This window comes from Salvelinus fontinalis, chromosome 35 (assembly GCF_029448725.1).
Source record: "Salvelinus fontinalis isolate EN_2023a chromosome 35, ASM2944872v1, whole genome shotgun sequence".
Lineage (NCBI taxonomy): Eukaryota > Metazoa > Chordata > Actinopteri > Salmoniformes > Salmonidae > Salvelinus > Salvelinus fontinalis.
The window spans coordinates 27941673-27961996 of NC_074699.1; the positions used below are offsets into that span (position 1 = coordinate 27941673).

Below are 20324 nucleotides of genomic sequence, written 5' to 3' on the forward strand. Positions count from 1 at the left end.
GCTGCTGTTACTACTGCTGCTGCTGCTGTTACTACTGCTGCTGCTGCTGTTACTACTGCTACTGCTGCTGTTACTACTGCTGCTGTTACTACTGCTGCTGTTACTACTGCTGCTGTTACTACTGCTGCTGCTGTTACTACTGCTGCTGCTGCTGCTGTTGCTGCTGCTGCTGCTGTTGCTGCTGCTGCTGCTGTTGCTACTGCTGCTGTTGCTGCTGTTGCTACTGCTGCTGTTGCTACTGCTGCTGCTGCTGCTGTTGCTACTGCTGCTGCTGCTACTGCTGCTGCTGCTGCTGCTGCTGCTGCTGTTACTACTGCTGCTGTTACTACTGCTACTGTTACTACTGCTGCTGTTACTACTGTTGCTACTGCTGCTGTTACTACTGCTGCTGTTACTACTGCTGCTACTGCTGCTGTTTCTACTGCTGCTGCTGCTGCTGTTACTACTACTGCTGCTGCTGCTGTTACTACTACTGCTGCTGCTGCTGTTACTACTACTGCTGCTGCTGCTGTTACTACTACTGCTGCTGCTGCTGTTACTACTACTGCTGCTGCTGCTGTTACTACTACTGCTGCTGCTGCTGTTACTACTACTGCTGCTGCTGCTGTTACTACTACTGCTGCTGCTGCTGTTACTACTACTGCTGCTGCTGCTGTTACTACTACTGCTGCTGCTGCTGTTACTACTACTGCTGCTGCTGCTGTTACTACTACTGCTGCTGCTGCTGTTACTACTACTGCTGCTGCTGCTGTTACTACTACTGCTGCTGCTGCTGCTGTTACTACTACTGCTGCTGCTGCTGCTGTTACTACTACTGCTGCTGCTGCTGCTGTTACTACTGCTGCTGCTGCTGCTGTTACTACTGCTGCTGCTGCTGCTGTTACTACTGCTGCTGCTGCTGCTGTTACTACTGCTGCTGCTGCTGCTGTTACTACTGCTGCTGCTGCTGCTGTTACTACTGCTGCTGCTGCTGTTACTACTGCTGCTGCTGCTGTTACTACTGCTGCTGCTGCTGTTACTACTGCTGCTGCTGCTGTTACTACTGCTACTACTGCTGCTGCTGCTGTTACTACTGCTGCTGCTGCTGTTACTACTGCTGCTGCTGCTGTTACTACTGCTGCTGCTGCTGTTACTACTGCTGCTGCTGCTGTTACTACTGCTGCTGCTGCTGTTACTACTGCTGCTGCTGCTGTTACTACTGCTGCTGCTGCTGTTACTACTGCTGCTGCTGCTGCATGCTGCTGCTGCTGCTGCTACTGCTGCTGCTGCTGCTACTGCTGCTGCTACTGCTGCTGCTACTGCTGCTGCTACTGCTGCTGCTACTGCTGTTGCTACTGCTGTTGCTACTGCTGCTGCTGCTGTTGCTACTGCTGCTGCTGTTGCTACTGCTGCTGTTGCTACTGCTGCTGTTGCTACTGCTGCTGTTGCTACTGCTGCTGTTGCTACTGCTGCTGTTGCTACTGCTGCTGTTGCTACTGCTGCTGCTGTTACTACTGCTGCTGCTGCTGTTACTACTGCTGCTGCTGCTGTTACTACTGCTCCTGCTGCTGTTACTACTGCTGCTGTTACTACTGCTCCTGCTGTTACTACTACTGCTGCTGCTGTTACTACTACTGCTGCTGTTGCTACTGCTGCTGTTGCTACTGCTGCTACTGCTGCTGTTGCTACTGCTGCTGTTGCTACTGCTGCTGTTGCTACTGCTGCTGCTGTTACTACTGCTGCTGTTACTACTGCTCCTGCTGCTGTTACTACTGCTCCTGCTGCTGTTACTACTACTGCTGCTGCTGTTACTACTACTGCTGCTGCTGTTACTACTGCTGCTGCTGTTACTACTGCTGCTGCTGCTGCTGTTACTACTGCTGCTGCTGCTGCTGTTACTACTACTGCTGCTGCTGTTACTACTACTGCTGCTGCTGTTACTACTACTGCTGCTGCTGTTACTACTACTGCTGCTGCTGTTACTACTACTGCTGCTGCTGCTGTTACTACTACTGCTGCTGCTGTTACTACTACTGCTGCTGCTGTTACTACTACTGCTGCTGCTGTTACTACTACTGCTGCTGCTGTTACTACTGCTGCTGCTGCTACTACTACTGCTGCTGCTGCTGTTACTACTACTGCTGCTGCTGCTGTTACTACTACTGCTGCTGCTGCTGTTACTACTACTGCTGCTGCTGCTGTTACTACTGCTGCTGCTGCTGTTACTACTGCTGCTGCTGCTGTTACTACTGCTGCTGCTGCTGTTACTACTGCTGCTGCTGCTGTTACTACTGCTGCTGCTGCTGTTACTACTGCTGCTGTTACTACTGCTGCTGCTGCTGTTACTACTGCTGCTGCTGCTGTTACTACTGCTGCTGCTGCTGCTGCTGTTGCTACTGCTGCTGTTGCTACTGCTGCTGTTGCTACTGCTGCTGCTGCTGTTGCTACTGCTGCTGCTGCTGTTGCTACTGCTGTTGCTACTGCTGCTGCTGTTACTACTACTGCTGCTGCTGCTGTGGCTACTGCTGCTGCTGTTGCTACTGCTGTTGCTACTGCTGCTGCTGCTGTTACTACTGCTGCTGCTGCTGCTGTTACTACTACTGCTGCTGCTGCTGCTGTTACTACTGCTGCTGCTGCTGCTGTTACTACTGCTGCTGCTGCTGCTGCTGTAACTACTGCTACAGCTGCTGCTGCTGACACTACTGCTACAGCTGCTGCTGCTGACACTACTGCTACAGCTGCTGCTGCTGACACTACTGCTACAGCTGCTGCTGCTGACACTACTGCTACAGCTGCTGCTGCTGACACTACTGCTGCTGCTGCTGTTACTACTGCTGCTGCTGCTGTTACTACTGCTGCTGCTGCTGTTACTACTGCTGCTGCTGCTGTTACTACTGCTGCTGCTGCTGTTACTACTGCTGCTGCTGCTGTTACTACTGCTGCTGCTGCTGTTACTACTGCTGCTGCTGCTGTTACTACTGCTGCTGCTGCTGTTACTACTGCTGCTGCTGCTGTTACTACTGCTGCTGCTGCTGTTACTACTGCTGCTGTTACTACTGCTACTGCTGCTGCTGTTACTACTGCTGTTACTACTGCTGCTGCTGCTGCTGTTACTACTGCTGCTGCTGTTACTACTGCTGCTGCTGTTACTACTGCTGCTGTTACTACTGCTGCTGCTGTTACTACTGCTGCTGTTACTACTGCTGCTGCTGTTACTACTGCTGCTGTTACTACTGCTGCTGTTACTACTGCTGCTGCTGCTGTTACTACTGCTGCTGTTACTACTGCTGCTGCTGCTGTTACTACTGCTGCTGCTGCTGTTACTACTGCTGCTGCTGCTGTTACTACTGCTGCTGCTGCTGTTACTACTGCTGCTGCTGCTGTTACTACTGCTGCTGTTACTACTGCTACTGCTGCTGCTGTTACTACTGCTGCTGTTACTACTGCTGCTGTTACTACTGCTGCTGTTACTACTGCTACTGCTGCTGTTACTACTGCTACTGCTACTGCTGTTACTACTGCTGCTGCTGCTGTTACTACTGCTGCTGCTGCTGTTACTACTACTACTACTGCTGCTGCTGTTACTACTACTACTACTGCTGCTGCTGTTACTACTACTACTGCTGCTGCTGTTACTACTGCTGCTGTTACTACTGCTGCTGTTACTACTGCTGCTGTTACTACTGCTGCTGTTACTACTGCTGCTGTTACTACTGCTGCTGTTACTACTGCTGCTGTTACTACTGCTGCTGTTACTGCTGCTGCTGTTACTGCTGCTGCTGCTGCTGTTACTACTGCTGCTGCTGCTGTTACTACTGCTGCTGTTACTGCTGCTGCTGTTACTGCTGCTGCTGTTACTGCTGCTGCTGTTGCTGCTGCTGCTGTTGCTGCTGCTGCTGTTACTGCTGCTGCTGCTGCTGCTGCTGCTGCTGCTGTTACTACTGCTGCTGCTGCTGTTACTACTGCTGCTGCTGCTGTTACTACTGCTGCTGCTGCTGTTACTACTGCTGCTGCTGCTGTTACTACTGCTGCTGTTACTACTGCTGCTGCTGCTGTTACTACTGCTGCTGCTGCTGTTACTACTGCTACTGCTGCTGTTACTACTGCTGCTGTTACTACTGCTGCTGTTACTACTGCTGCTGTTACTACTGCTGCTGTTACTACTGCTGCTGTTACTACTGCTGCTGCTGTTACTACTGCTGCTGCTGCTGCTGTTGCTGCTGCTGCTGCTGTTGCTGCTGCTGCTGCTGTTGCTACTGCTGCTGTTGCTGCTGTTGCTACTGCTGCTGTTGCTACTGCTGCTGCTGCTGCTGTTGCTACTGCTGCTGCTGCTACTGCTGCTGCTGCTGCTGCTGCTGCTGCTGTTACTACTGCTGCTGTTACTACTGCTACTGTTACTACTGCTGCTGTTACTACTGTTGCTACTGCTGCTGTTACTACTGCTGCTGTTACTACTGCTGCTACTGCTGCTGTTTCTACTGCTGCTGCTGCTGCTGTTACTACTACTGCTGCTGCTGCTGTTACTACTACTGCTGCTGCTGCTGTTACTACTACTGCTGCTGCTGCTGTTACTACTACTGCTGCTGCTGCTGTTACTACTACTGCTGCTGCTGCTGTTACTACTACTGCTGCTGCTGCTGTTACTACTACTGCTGCTGCTGCTGTTACTACTACTGCTGCTGCTGCTGTTACTACTACTGCTGCTGCTGCTGTTACTACTACTGCTGCTGCTGCTGTTACTACTACTGCTGCTGCTGCTGTTACTACTACTGCTGCTGCTGCTGCTGTTACTACTACTGCTGCTGCTGCTGCTGTTACTACTGCTGCTGCTGCTGCTGTTACTACTGCTGCTGCTGCTGTTACTACTACTGCTGCTGCTGCTGTTACTACTACTGCTGCTGCTGCTGTTACTACTACTGCTGCTGCTGCTGTTACTACTACTGCTGCTGCTGCTGTTACTACTACTGCTGCTGCTGCTGTTACTACTACTGCTGCTGCTGCTGTTACTACTACTGCTGCTGCTGCTGTTACTACTACTGCTGCTGCTGCTGTTACTACTACTGCTGCTGCTGCTGTTACTACTACTGCTGCTGCTGCTGTTACTACTACTGCTGCTGCTGCTGTTACTACTACTGCTGCTGCTGCTGTTACTACTACTGCTGCTGCTGCTGCTGTTACTACTACTGCTGCTGCTGCTGCTGTTACTACTACTGCTGCTGCTGCTGCTGTTACTACTGCTGCTGCTGCTGCTGTTACTACTGCTGCTGCTGCTGCTGTTACTACTGCTGCTGCTGCTGCTGTTACTACTGCTGCTGCTGCTGCTGTTACTACTGCTGCTGCTGCTGCTGTTACTACTGCTGCTGCTGCTGTTACTACTGCTGCTGCTGCTGTTACTACTGCTGCTGCTGCTGTTACTACTGCTGCTGCTGCTGTTACTACTGCTACTACTGCTGCTGCTGCTGTTACTACTGCTGCTGCTGCTGTTACTACTGCTGCTGCTGCTGTTACTACTGCTGCTGCTGCTGTTACTACTGCTGCTGCTGCTGTTACTACTGCTGCTGCTGCTGTTACTACTGCTGCTGCTGCTGTTACTACTGCTGCTGCTGCTGTTACTACTGCTGCTGCTGCTGCATGCTGCTGCTGCTGCTGCTACTGCTGCTGCTGCTGCTACTGCTGCTGCTACTGCTGCTGCTACTGCTGCTGCTACTGCTGCTGCTACTGCTGTTGCTACTGCTGTTGCTACTGCTGCTGCTGCTGTTGCTACTGCTGCTGCTGCTGCTGCTGCTGCTGTTGCTACTGCTGCTGTTGCTACTGCTGCTGTTGCTACTGCTGCTGTTGCTACTGCTGCTGTTGCTACTGCTGCTGTTGCTACTGCTGCTGCTGTTACTACTGCTGCTGCTGCTGTTACTACTGCTGCTGCTGCTGTTACTACTGCTCCTGCTGCTGTTACTACTGCTGCTGTTACTACTGCTCCTGCTGTTACTACTACTGCTGCTGCTGTTACTACTACTGCTGCTGTTGCTACTGCTGCTGTTGCTACTGCTGCTACTGCTGCTGTTGCTACTGCTGCTGTTGCTACTGCTGCTGTTGCTACTGCTGCTGCTGTTACTACTGCTGCTGTTACTACTGCTCCTGCTGCTGTTACTACTGCTCCTGCTGCTGTTACTACTACTGCTGCTGCTGTTACTACTACTGCTGCTGCTGTTACTACTGCTGCTGCTGTTACTACTGCTGCTGCTGCTGCTGTTACTACTGCTGCTGCTGCTGCTGTTACTACTACTGCTGCTGCTGTTACTACTACTGCTGCTGCTGTTACTACTACTGCTGCTGCTGTTACTACTACTGCTGCTGCTGTTACTACTACTGCTGCTGCTGCTGTTACTACTACTGCTGCTGCTGTTACTACTACTGCTGCTGCTGTTACTACTACTGCTGCTGCTGTTACTACTACTGCTGCTGCTGTTACTACTACTGCTGCTGCTACTACTACTGCTGCTGCTGCTACTACTACTGCTGCTGCTGCTGTTACTACTACTGCTGCTGCTGCTGTTACTACTACTGCTGCTGCTGCTGTTACTACTGCTGCTGCTGCTGTTACTACTGCTGCTGCTGCTGTTACTACTGCTGCTGCTGCTGTTACTACTGCTGCTGCTGCTGTTACTACTGCTGCTGCTGCTGTTACTACTGCTGCTGTTACTACTGCTGCTGCTGCTGTTACTACTGCTGCTGCTGCTGTTACTACTGCTGCTGCTGCTGCTGCTGTTGCTACTGCTGCTGTTGCTACTGCTGCTGTTGCTACTGCTGCTGCTGCTGTTGCTACTGCTGCTGCTGCTGTTGCTACTGCTGTTGCTACTGCTGCTGCTGTTACTACTACTGCTGCTGCTGCTGTGGCTACTGCTGCTGCTGTTGCTACTGCTGTTGCTACTGCTGCTGCTGCTGTTACTACTGCTGCTGCTGCTGCTGTTACTACTACTGCTGCTGCTGCTGCTGTTACTACTGCTGCTGCTGCTGCTGTTACTACTGCTGCTGCTGCTGCTGCTGTAACTACTGCTACAGCTGCTGCTGCTGACACTACTGCTACAGCTGCTGCTGCTGACACTACTGCTACAGCTGCTGCTGCTGACACTACTGCTACAGCTGCTGCTGCTGACACTACTGCTACAGCTGCTGCTGCTGACACTACTGCTGCTGCTGCTGTTACTACTGCTGCTGCTGCTGTTACTACTGCTACTGCTGCTGTTACTACTGCTGCTGCTGCTGTTACTACTGCTGCTGCTGCTGTTACTACTGCTGCTGCTGCTGTTACTACTGCTGCTGCTGCTGTTACTACTGCTGCTGCTGCTGTTACTACTGCTGCTGCTGCTGTTACTACTGCTGCTGCTGCTGTTACTACTGCTGCTGCTGCTGTTACTACTGCTGCTGTTACTACTGCTACTGCTGCTGCTGTTACTACTGCTGTTACTACTGCTGCTGCTGCTGCTGTTACTACTGCTGCTGCTGTTACTACTGCTGCTGCTGTTACTACTGCTGCTGTTACTACTGCTGCTGCTGTTACTACTGCTGCTGCTGTTACTACTGCTGCTGTTACTACTGCTGCTGCTGTTACTACTGCTGCTGTTACTACTGCTGCTGTTACTACTGCTGCTGCTGCTGTTACTACTGCTGCTGTTACTACTGCTGCTGCTGCTGTTACTACTGCTGCTGCTGCTGTTACTACTGCTGCTGCTGCTGTTACTACTGCTGCTGCTGCTGTTACTACTGCTGCTGCTGCTGTTACTACTGCTGCTGTTACTACTGCTACTGCTGCTGCTGTTACTACTGCTGCTGTTACTACTGCTGCTGTTACTACTGCTGCTGTTACTACTGCTACTGCTGCTGTTACTACTGCTACTGCTACTGCTGTTACTACTGCTGCTGCTGCTGTTACTACTGCTGCTGCTGCTGTTACTACTGCTGCTGCTGCTGTTACTACTGCTGCTGCTGCTGTTACTACTGCTGCTGCTGCTGTTACTACTGCTGCTGCTGCTGTTACTACTGCTGCTGCTGCTGTTACTACTGCTGCTGCTGCTGTTACTACTGCTGCTGCTGCTGTTACTACTGCTGCTGCTGCTGTTACTACTGCTACTGCTGCTGCTGTTACTACTGCTGTTACTACTGCTGCTGCTGCTGCTGTTACTACTGCTGCTGCTGCTGCTGCTGCTGCTGTTACTACTGCTGCTGTTACTACTGCTGCTGCTGCTGCTGTTACTACTGCTGCTGCTGCTGCTGTTACTACTGCTGCTGCTGCTGCTGTTACTACTGCTGCTGCTGCTGCTGTTACTACTGCTGCTGCTGCTGCTGCTGCTGTTACTACTGCTGCTGCTGCTGCTGCTGCTGTTACTACTGCTGCTGCTGCTGTTACTGCTGCTGCTGCTGCTGCTGCTGTTACTGCTGCTGCTGCTGTTACTGCTGCTGCTGCTGCTGCTGTTACTACTGCTGCTGCTGCTGCTGTTGCTGCTGCTGCTGCTGTTGCTGCTGCTGCTGTTACTACTGCTGCTGCTGCTGCTGTTACTACTGCTGCTGCTGCTGCTGTTACTACTGCTGCTGCTGCTGTTACTACTGCTGCTGCTGCTGTTACTGCTGCTGCTGTTACTACTGCTGCTGCTGCTGTTACTACTGCTGCTGCTGCTGTTACTACTGCTGCTGCTGCTGTTACTACTGCTGCTGCTGCTGTTACTACTGCTGCTGCTGCTGTTACTACTGCTGCTGCTGCTGTTACTACTGCTGCTGCTGCTGTTACTACTGCTGCTGCTGCTGTTACTACTGTTGCTGCTACTACTGCTGCTGCTGCTGCTACTACTGCTGCTGCTGCTACTACTGCTGTTGCTACTGCTGCTGCTGTTACTACTGCTGCTGCTGCTGCTGCTGCTGCTGCTGTTACTACTGCTGCTGCTGCTGCTGTTACTGCTGCTGCTGTTACTGCTGCTGCTGTTACTACTGCTGCTGCTGCTGTTACTACTGTTGCTGCTGCTGCTGCTGTTACTACTGCTGCTGCTGCTGTTACTACTGCTGCTGCTGCTGTTACTACTGCTGCTGCTGCTGCTGTTACTACTGCTGCTGCTGCTGCTGTTACTACTGCTGCTGCTGCTGCTGTTACTACTGCTGCTGCTGCTGCTGTTACTACTGCTGCTGCTGCTGCTGCTGCTGCTGCTGCTGCTGCTGCTGCTGCTGCTGTTTCTACTGCTGCTGCTGCTGCTGCTGTTTCTACTGCTGCTGCTGTTTCTACTGTTGCTGCTGCTGCTGTTTCTACTGTTGCTGCTGCTGCTGTTTCTACTGCTGCTGCTGCTGCTGTTTCTACTGCTGCTGCTGCTGCTGTTTCTACTGCTGCTGCTGCTGCTGTTTCTACTGCTGCTGCTGCTGCTGTTTCTACTGCTGCTGCTGCTGCTGTTTCTACTGCTGCTGCTGCTGCTGTTTCTACTGCTGCTGCTGCTGCTGTTTCTACTGTTTCTACTGCTGCTGCTGCTGCTGTTTCTACTGCTGCTGCTGCTGCTGTTTCTACTGCTGCTGCTGCTGCTGTTTCTACTGCTGCTGCTGCTGCTGTTACTACTGTTACTACTGCTGCTGCTGCTGTTACTGCTGCTGCTGCTGCTGTTACTACTACTGCTGCTGCTGTTACTACTACTGCTGCTGCTGTTACTACTACTGCTGCTGCTGTTACTACTACTGCTGCTGCTGTTACTACTACTACTACTACTGCTGTTACTACTACTACTGCTGCTGCTGTTACTACTACTACTGCTGCTGCTGTTACTACTACTACTACTGCTGCTGCTGTTACTACTACTACTGCTGCTGCTGCTGCTGTTACTACTGCTGCTGTTACTACTGCTGCTGTTACTACTGCTGCTGTTACTACTGCTGCTGTTACTACTGCTGCTGTTACTACTGCTGCTGTTACTACTGCTGCTGTTACTGCTGCTGCTGTTACTGCTGCTGCTGCTGTTACTGCTGCTGCTGCTGTTACTGCTGCTGCTGCTGTTACTGCTGCTGCTGCTGTTACTGCTGCTGCTGCTGTTACTGCTGCTGCTGCTGTTACTGCTGCTGCTGCTGTTACTGCTGCTGCTGCTGTTACTGCTGCTGCTGCTGTTACTGCTGCTGCTGCTGTTACTGCTGCTGCTGCTGTTACTGCTGCTGCTGTTACTGCTGCTGCTGTTACTGCTGCTGCTGTTACTGCTGCTGCTGTTACTGCTGCTGCTGCTGCTGTTACTACTGCTGCTGCTGCTGTTGCTACTGCTGCTGTTACTGCTGCTGCTGTTGCTGCTGCTGCTGTTGCTGCTGCTGCTGTTACTGCTGCTGCTGTTACTGCTGCTGCTGCTGCTGCTGCTGTTACTGCTACTACTGCTGCTGCTGCTGTTACTACTGCTGCTGCTGCTGTTACTACTGCTGCTGCTGCTGTTGCTGCTGCTGTTACTACTACTACTACTGCTGTTACTACTACTACTGCTGCTGCTGTTACTACTACTGCTGCTGCTGTTACTACTACTACTGCTGCTGCTGTTACTACTACTACTACTGCTGCTGCTGTTACTACTACTACTGCTGCTGCTGTTACTACTACTACTGCTGCTGCTGTTACTACTGCTGCTGTTACTACTGCTGCTGTTACTACTGCTGCTGTTACTGCTGCTGCTGTTACTGCTGCTGCTGTTACTGCTGCTGCTGTTACTGCTGCTGCTGCTGTTACTGCTGCTGCTGCTGTTACTGCTGCTGCTGTTACTGCTGCTGCTGCTGTTACTGCTGCTGCTGCTGTTACTGCTGCTGCTGCTGTTACTGCTGCTGCTGCTGTTACTGCTGCTGCTGCTGTTACTGCTGCTGCTGCTGTTACTGCTGCTGCTGTTACTGCTGCTGCTGTTACTGCTGCTGCTGTTACTGCTGCTGCTGTTACTGCTGCTGCTGTTACTGCTGCTGCTGTTACTGCTGCTGCTGTTACTGCTGCTGCTGTTACTGCTGCTGCTGCTGCTGTTACTACTGCTGCTGCTGCTGTTACTACTGCTGCTGTTACTGCTGCTGCTGTTACTGCTGCTGCTGTTACTGCTGCTGCTGTTGCTGCTGCTGCTGTTACTGCTGCTGCTGTTACTGCTGCTGCTGCTGCTGCTGCTGCTGCTGCTGTTACTACTGCTGCTGCTGCTGTTACTACTGCTGCTGCTGCTGTTACTACTGCTGCTGCTGCTGTTACTACTGCTGCTGTTACTACTGCTGCTGCTGCTGTTACTACTGCTGCTGCTGCTGTTACTACTGCTACTGCTGCTGTTACTACTGCTGCTGTTACTACTGCTGCTGTTACTACTGCTGCTGCTGCTGCTGTTGCTGCTGCTGCTGCTGTTGCTACTGCTGCTGTTGCTGCTGTTGCTACTGCTGCTGTTGCTACTGCTGCTGCTGCTGCTGCTGCTGCTGCTGCTGCTGCTGCTACTGCTGCTGCTGCTGCTGCTGCTGCTGCTGTTGCTGCTGCTGCTGCTGCTGCTGCTGCTGCTGCTGCTACTGCTGCTGCTGCTGCTGCTGCTGCTGCTGCTGCTACTGCTGCTGCTGCTGCTGCTGCTGCTGTTGCTGTTGCTGCTGTTGCTGCTGCTGCTGCTGTTGCTGCTGCTGCTGCTGTTGCTGCTGCTGCTGCTGCTGTTGCTGCTGCTGCTGCTGCTGTTGCTGCTGTTGCTGTTGCTGCTGTTGCTGCTGTTGCTGTTGCTACTGCTGCTGCTGCTGCTGTTGCTACTGCTGCTGCTGCTGTTGCTACTGCTGCTGCTGCTGATGTTGCTGCTGTTGCTACTGCTGCTGTTGCTACTGCTGCTGTTGCTACTGCTGTTGCTACTGCTGCTGCTGCTGCTGTTGCTACTGCTGCTGCTGCTGCTGTTGCTACTGCTGCTGCTGCTGCTGTTGCTACTGCTGCTGCTGCTGCTGTTGCTACTGCTGCTGCTGCTGCTGTTGCTACTGCTGCTGCTGCTGCTGTTGCTACTGCTGCTGCTGCTGCTGCTGCTGCTGCTGCTGCTGCTGCTGCTGCTGCTGCTGCTGCTGCTGTTGCTGCTGCTGCTGCTGCTGCTGTTGCTGCTGCTGTTGCTGTTGCTACTGCTGCTGCTGCTGCTGTTGCTACTGCTGCTGCTGCTGTTGCTACTGCTGCTGCTGCTGATGTTGCTACTGCTGCTGTTGCTGCTGTTGCTACTGCTGCTACTGCTGCTGTTGCTACTGCTGCTGCTGCTGCTGCTGCTGTTGCTACTGCTGCTGCTGCTGCTGTTGCTACTGCTGCTGCTGCTGCTGTTGCTACTGCTGCTGCTGCTGCTGTTGCTACTGCTGCTGCTGCTGCTGTTGCTACTGCTGCTGCTGCTGCTGTTGCTACTGCTGCTGCTGCTGCTGCTGCTACTGCTGCTGCTGCTGCTGCTACTGCTGCTGCTGCTACTGCTGCTGCTGTTGCTACTGCTGCTGCTGCTGCTGTTGCTACTGCTGCTGTTGCTACTACTGCTGCTGCTGTTGCTACTACTGCTGCTGCTGTTGCTACTACTGCTGCTGCTGTTGCTACTACTGCTGCTGCTGCTGTTGCTACTACTGCTGCTGCTGTTGCTACTACTGCTGCTGCTGTTACTACTACTGCTGCTGCTGCTGTTACTACTGCTACTGCTGCTGCTGCTGTTACTACTGCTACTGCTGCTGTTACTACTGCTACTGCTGCTGTTACTACTGCTACTGCTGTTACTACTGCTACTGCTGCTGCTGCTGTTACTACTGCTACTGCTGCTGCTGCTGTTACTACTGCTGCTGCTGTTACTACTGCGGTTACTACTGCTGCTGCTGTTACTACTGCGGTTACTACTGCTGCTGCGGTTACTACTGCGGTTACTACTGCGGTTACTACTGCGGTTACTACTGCGGTTACTACTGCGGTTACTACTGCGGTTACTACTGCGGTTACTACTGCGGTTACTACTGCGGTTACTACTGCGGTTACTGCTGCCAGCAAAACACTAACACACAACACTCTGGTGTGGACTCACACCCCACCACAAATACTACACTCATAACTGCCTGACTGACTATATGGCAATACCTGAAGCTTCTTCAGTTATCATTCATAGGATAAGGGAGAGAATATTAAAAATATATAGATTTGCACTTGGTGAAATTGCTATAAATTGAAATAACTATATACATTTGATGTGAGGAAAAAAACAAGAATAGACTACCGGACTGCTGGACTCACCTGGCATTACGTCACAGATGGGCACTAGACGGGTGTGTTCCAGACTGGCAAAATTACATAGCAGCTTCCCGTCGATAACACCATCCCAGTCCCCAATAGGATTGTCCTGGAAGAGGCAGAGGCAGCAACCGATTACTGCTGCGGGCGTTCCTCATCTCCTACAACCTGTACTTACAGTCCCAGTCTCAGCAGCAGTCCTGTCATCACTACGATAGCGCTTCTCTCTCCAGTCAACTACCTCCTCCACCCAGTAATGGTCCTCTGTCTGCTCTTCTCTCTCCAGTCAACTACCTCCTCCACCCAGTAATGGTCCTCTGTCTGCTCTTCTCTCTCCAGTCAACTACCTCCTCCACCCAGTAATGGTCCTCTGTCTGCACTCGAACTTCAACACCTCTCTTAACCTTCCCTTTCTCATTTCTCAAAATGTACCTCCCCGCATCTCAAAACAGAGGGGTGCTTATTCCAATCCCCAGGAAGCAGGGTCAAAGTTCTCCAGTACTGGTTGCTCCACTCCACCACACTAATCTATGTACTCTTGGAAGGTTGGCCCCATTGTTGGCAAAAATAGATCTAAATAAACAAAAACGTTACACAAATATCACCTAATGCTAAGCTGTTTTGTATATGGCGTGTCAGATTGTTGTTGATGTTCCCTGTATGCTGGGCGAGGCTGGAGCAGAGTGGATGGAGCAGTGGACTCTCCTCTCCTTTCCTCAGCTGCCGGGTCATCCCGCTGGCCCTGTGCCATGCTACTGGTCATACAGCCCAGTGCTGTAGCTGCGTCCCCTATGGCACCCTATTGCCTATTTAGTGCACTACATTTGGGCCCATTGGCCTCTAGTCAAAAGTAGTTCACTGCATAGGGAATAGGGTGCCATTGGGGACGCAGACTGCAACTTTACCTCACTCCCCAGCTCCCCGCATGACTACTGCCCTTTGTGTGTGTCCCAGGCAAGAGTAGACTGAGTGGGCTCATTGCTGCTGCTACTAACAACCTTCAGTCAAATGCCTCTGTCATTATGCATGTTCCCCTTCCTTAACTGCTATGCCATCTGATTACATTGGCAACATCGACACCAGCAGCTGGCTAAATAAACATTATGAATTATCTTTGCTTTTCTGGGTAGACAATCAAATCATACAAACAACATTACAGGGGCTACTTGAACTAGCCTTTTACCTAAATTGAGATGTAATTTACAAATTGTTAGCCATGTTCTATAAATACAGCATTATTATATATGTTTACCTAGTGTTAACAGCAGAGGAGAAGGTAACCACCATTCTGACAGTATTTACATTGCCAGTCCACCATTCTACAGCAGACAGGAGCAGGTTGTAGAGGTCCCACTCAGTAAGGCCCCAGTATGGGACCAGCGTCTCAAGCCTTACCATGTCTACTCCCACATAGTACCCCAGGCTCTCATTCCCAGGCAGCAGGTCACAGAAGATGATGGTTCCTCTCTCCGGTCCCTCTCTGGTCTGGACCAGGACCCTGGAGTTGATCTCCAGCTGATGGAAATCCATCTCCTCCTCCACCAGGGTGACGTGATCCACCTCTAGCTCTCCCAGCTCCTCTTCCTCGTCATCCCACAGCTCCAGCTTGTCCAGGGCAACAAACACCCCGCACTCATCCTCACAGCGGAACAGCTGTCGGCCCTGGTAGGAGCCCTCTGTGAAGCCCTGGCCTCTGCCCTCCTCCTAAGTAGAGGCATAGGTTACATACAGTATGTTAAACGTGGGATAACCTGTGAGTGCCAGTCGCATGTGGCTTACTCAGACACACTAATCCTTCCCCTAATCCTTCACACAGTAATGCCAAAGAATTTCCCTGACCCTTAACGTCTTCAGTAACCCTTACCCTAACCATCACAGGAAAAGCCTAGCACTGGGCTGAGCTGATACAAGAGGCATGAGCTGTCATTACAGTGAGGTGAGCTCAGCTACAGTAACCTGCCTATTCAGCATTCCACAGGGGAGGGAACAGGGAAGTGATCATCATACATCTGGGATGATGAGGGTTTTAGATCGATAGTGGGGAGGGTATAACAGCATACTCAAAATGTTTCATTGCAGAGAGTAGCCGGCAGGCACCGAACTGAATAATCTTTGCTCTTACACAGGGATAATGGACAGTTAAGGGTGTAGTTACATGATCCTATACACTGCACTTCTTCTTGAGTGCCATGTAGGGCTTTTCAGTATTGGCATCATTCAATTTATGTTTGTATGATAAAGATAAGTAAACATTGTTGACTGTAAATGTGTGGTTAGTATTATCAATCGTGATACAAGTCTGGCATTCAATCAAGACGCTGATCTGAAACCCAATAATGTGCTAAACCCTTTATAGTGAGCAAGGGTCAGCCTCTCGTCCGGCTCCTTCACCCACTCACCCAGCCTACAACTGGACACAACATTGTGCTCCAATAAACAAGGATTTGTAGCCCGCTATTTTACAGAACGTAGGCTACGGCATGAGAGAGTCCATTTACTAGCTTAACTGTTATGAAATCCTCAGGGAACATTTCACAAAAATCAAATTACAGGCGATATCACACATAACTGAAGTTCCCTCTGTGACAAATAAAGTTATTCTATATACGTAACTGAGGGTCAATTGCTTACAAAGTGCATTTTAAAAGAACAGTAAAGATGAGGTTTCTCACCAGCAGCTCCACTCCAAACCAGACCCCGGAGAGAGCCCTGTCTGGGAGAAGAGATCCTTTAAATCGGACTACCCCAGGCAAAGGTTCATCCCCCGAACGCAGCTGCACGCGCACCTTGGAGCCACAATCGATGTCTCTGGCCCGCTCTAGCCGGGGCTTGTTGCACAGCAGGGCATAGCGCTCCTCACAGTTGGTGATGGGGAACAGCAGCTCAGCTAACTTCTCATCCAGCTCCAGGACGTCTCTGAATTGAATGAATTGATTGCAAATCAAACACACAACATGTACATTTGAATCCCAGAGGAATACACAAGAAAATTTGAAAGTTACAAAAACATGTCAATATATCATACACTATAGGTACAAAAGTATATGGACACCCCTTCAAATTAGTGGATGCTGCTATTTCAGCTAAACCCGTTGCTGACATGTGTATAAAATCAACACAGAGCCATATAATCCCCATAGACAAACATTGGCAGTAGAATGGCCTTACTGAAGTCAAAGGATGCCATCTTTCCAACATATCAATTAGTCAAATTTCTGCCCTGCCCCAATCAACTGTAAGTGTCGTTATTGTGAAGTGGAAACGTCTAGGAGCAACAACAGCTCAGCTGCGAAGTGGTAGGCCACAAGCTCACAGAATGGGACCGCGAGTACTGAAGGGTGTAAAAATTGTCTGTTCTCGGTTGCAACACTCACTACCAAGTTCCAAACTGCCTCTGGAAGCAACGTCAGCACAAGAACTGTTCGTCGGGAGTGTCATGAAATGGGTTTCCATGGCATCCGCACACAAGCCTAAGATTACCATGCGCAATGCCAAGGATCGGCTGGAGTGGTGTAAAGCTCACTGCCATTGGATTCTGGAGCAGTGGAAACGTGTTCTCTGGAGTGATGAATCACGCTTCACCATCTGGCAGTCCGACAGACAAATCTGGGTTTGGCGGATGCCAGGAGAACGCTACCTGCCCCAATGCATAGTGCCAACTGTAAAGTTTGGTGGAGGAGGAATAACGGTCTGGGGTTGTTTTTCCTGGTTCGGGCTAGGCCTCTTAGTCCCAGTGAAGGGAAATCTTAACACGACAGCATACAGTTACATTCTAGATGATTCTGTGCTTCCAACTTTGTGGCAACAGTTTGGGGAAGGCCCTTTACTGTTTCAACATGACAATGTCCCAGTGCACAAAGCGAGGTCCTTACAGAAATGGATTGTCAAGCTCTGAGTGGAAGAACTTGACTGGCCTGCACAGAGTCCTGACCTCAACGCCATCAAACACCTTCGGGATGATTTGGAACGCCGACAGCGAGCCAGGCCTAATCGGCCAACATCAGTGCCCGACCTCACTAATGCTTTTGTGGCTGAATGGAAGCAAGTCCTCGCAGCAATGTTCCAACATCAAGTGGAAATTCTTCCCAGAAGAGTGGAGGCTTTTATAGAAGCGAAAGGGGGGGGGGGGGGGGGGGGGGTACAACTCCATATTAATGCCCATGATTTTAGAATGAGATGTTTGATGAGCAGTTGTCCACATACTTTTAGTCATGTAGGTTACAGTCGTGGCCAAAGGTTTTGAGAATGACACAAATATTAATTTCCACAAACTTTGCTGCTTCAGTGTCTTTAGATATTTTTGTCAGATGTTACTATGGAATACTGAAGTATAATTACAAGCATTTCATAAGTGTCAAAGGCTTTTATTGACAATTACATGAAGTTGATGCAAAGAGTCAATATTTGCAGTGTTGACCCTTCTTTTTCAAGACCTCTGCAATCCGCCCTGGCATGCTGTCAATTAACTTCTGGCCCACATCCTGACTGATGGGAGCCCATTCTTGCATAATCAATGCTTGGAGTTTGTCAGAATTTGTGGGGTTTTGTTTGTCCACCCACCTCTTGAGGGTTGACCACAAGTTCAATGGGATTAAGGTCTGGGGAGTTTCCTGGCCATAGACCCAAAATATTGATGTTTGGTTCCTCGAGCCACTTAGTTATCACTTTTTCCTTATGGCAAGGTGCTCCATCATGCTGGAAAAGGCATTGTTCGTCACCAAACTGTTCCTGGATGGTTGGGAGAAGTTGCTCTCGGAGGATGTGTTGGTACCATTCTTTATTCATGGCTGTGTTCTTAAGCAAAATTGTGAGTGAGCCCACTCCCTTGGCTGAGAAGCAACCCGACACATGAATGGTCTCAGGATGCTTTACTGTTGGCATGACACAGGACTGATGGTAGTGCTCACCTTGTCTTCCCCGGACAAGCTTTTTTCCAGATGCCTCAAACAATCGGAAAGGGGATTCATCAGAGAAAATGACTTTACCCCAGTCCTCAGCAGTCCAATACCTGTACCTTTTGCAGAATATCAGTCTGTCCCTGATGTTATTCCTGGAGAGAAGTGGCTTCTTTGCTGCCCTTCTTGACACCAGGCAATCCTCCGAAAGTCTTCGCCTCACTGTGCGTGCAGATGCACTCACACCTGCCTGCTGCCATTCCTGAGCAAGCTCTGTACTGGTGGTGCTGCGATCCCGCAGCTGAATCAACTTTAGGAGACAGTCCTTGCGCTTGCTGGACTTTCTTGGGCGCCCTGAAGCCTTCTTCACAACAATTTAACAGCTCTCCTTGAAGTTCTTGATGATCCGATAAATTGTTGATTTAGGTGCAATCTTACTGGCAGCAATATCCTTGCCTGTGAAGCCCTTTTTGTCCAAAGAAGTGATAATGGCACGTGTTTCCTTGTAGGTAACCATGGAAGAACAATGATTGCAAGCACCACCCTCCTTTTGAAGCTTCCAGTCTGTTATTCGAACTCAATCAGCATGACAGAGTGATATCCAGCCTTGTCCTCGTCAACACTCAAACCTGTGTTAACGAGAGAATCACTGACATGTCAGCTGGTCCTTTTGTGGCAGGGCTGAAATGCAGTGGAAATGTTTTTGGGGGATTCAGTTCATTTGCATGCCAAAGAGGGACATTGCAATTAATCTGATCACTCTTCATAACATTCTGGAGTATATGCAAATTGCCATCATACAAACTGAGGCAGCAGGCTTAGTAAAAATGTATATTTATGTAATCCTCAAATGTTTTGGTCACGACTGTATGTCAAATGTGAGTATTGTTGTTTTTCGAACTTTGTCTTATCTTTTTTAAATTTGCTATATAGCATGATAGTGTCACTATCCATTAATTAGACCAACCGCTCATCCAGGCTCAGCACCACGTTGGTCTGGTCCAGGACGCGTAGGCTCCTCTTGCCCTTGCTGGGGGGTAGCGTGCGCCCCAGGCTGTTCCTCTCCTGGCAGGCCTGTCCCAGGCTGCCCCGGGGTATCCTCTGGGTCTTCTGGGGAGGCTTCTCCACTGTACACTCCTTAGCAGAATTGTGTTGACTTATTAAGGGACTCAGGCTGTGTTAGAAATGGCACCCTATTCCCTATTTAGTACACTGCTTTTGACCAGGGCCCATTGGGCTGATGTAGTGCATTATATAGGGAATAGAGCCAATTCAAACATAATCGAAGATACCCATTAGTACATCAGGACTTACTGAGTTGACTCTCAAACACACAATAGCCTAAAAAACAAAATATGAAACAAAAAATAAACCCTTTACGATACACAGGCCTTGATAAATAAATAAACAAATATGAACAAAATCTTGAATAAAACCAGCAAAATTCAGGAATTTCTTAAAGAGCAACTGCTTTTAAAAAGCAACGAATCCCTTTTAAACCTATGTGGCATCATATGAGCCAGAAAAAGTTTTTCTAGTGTCAGACTACAAAGTGTAAATAGTATAATTTTGCTCATAAAGTCAGTCTAAAACAGAGTTTGGAACATCTGTGCGTCAATGGGTAAATGAAGATAGGGTTTTGATTTGATGATGTCCATTAGTCCACTAACATGGGGTGAACAGATGCGGTGATTACTCTCTACCCCATAGCATAGACAGCAGGTAGCTTATTTAAACAGTCTCACTAATAGCCATAATGGCGCTGTACAACGTGACCGTGTGTGTGTTTGAAAGAGTATTTTCCAGTTAGAAACCATTTGTTTACCTTTAGACAACTTTGTCCCAATATTTATGCAATTCAGTGATATTTATTCCCATAGTAATTCGTTATGGATCCATAACTAAATAAACAAACAAACATCGGCCTTTTGAAAGAGTATTTTTATCATAATTGTTTTAATGAAAGCATAAAGATGCCATTATTAGTTACATTGTTTTAGTTTGAACGTGCAGACTGGCACTAAAAACAGCGGGAACGTTTCCCTAGTCAGCAGTATTATTAGTGCAATGCCCCTTAAAGTGTTGTTCTGTGCTACCCAGTGTGGCGGGGTGGGGGACCACCCCCCTTCCTCCCCCATGGGCTAGGTCTGTCTTCTGTGCGAGGCTCTGCAACCCAAACACATGCCGCCTGCCCTCGTGCCTTGAACCTCATGCGCTTTCAGTGGATACAGCTG

General features: G+C 50.0%; 1 protein-coding gene across 3 annotated transcripts in view; it reads right to left on the reverse strand.

Moving 5' to 3' along the window:
• LOC129834655 (ubiquitin carboxyl-terminal hydrolase CYLD-like) overlaps positions 1-20324 on the reverse strand; it is a 59645-nt gene that overhangs the window by 33161 nt on the left and 6160 nt on the right. For 2 of the 3 annotated variants that reach the window (XM_055899847.1, XM_055899849.1), the window contains exons 3-6: positions 19058-19227; positions 15868-16111; positions 14591-14899; positions 13199-13304 (exon numbers count right to left, since the gene is read on the reverse strand). In XM_055899847.1, the coding sequence (XP_055755822.1) occupies positions 13199-13304; positions 14591-14899; positions 15868-16111; positions 19058-19227 (829 nt within the window). The remainder of the gene's footprint in view (positions 1-13198; positions 13305-14590; positions 14900-15867; positions 16112-19057; positions 19228-20324) is intronic. The other variant, XM_055899848.1, reaches the window with a different exon arrangement.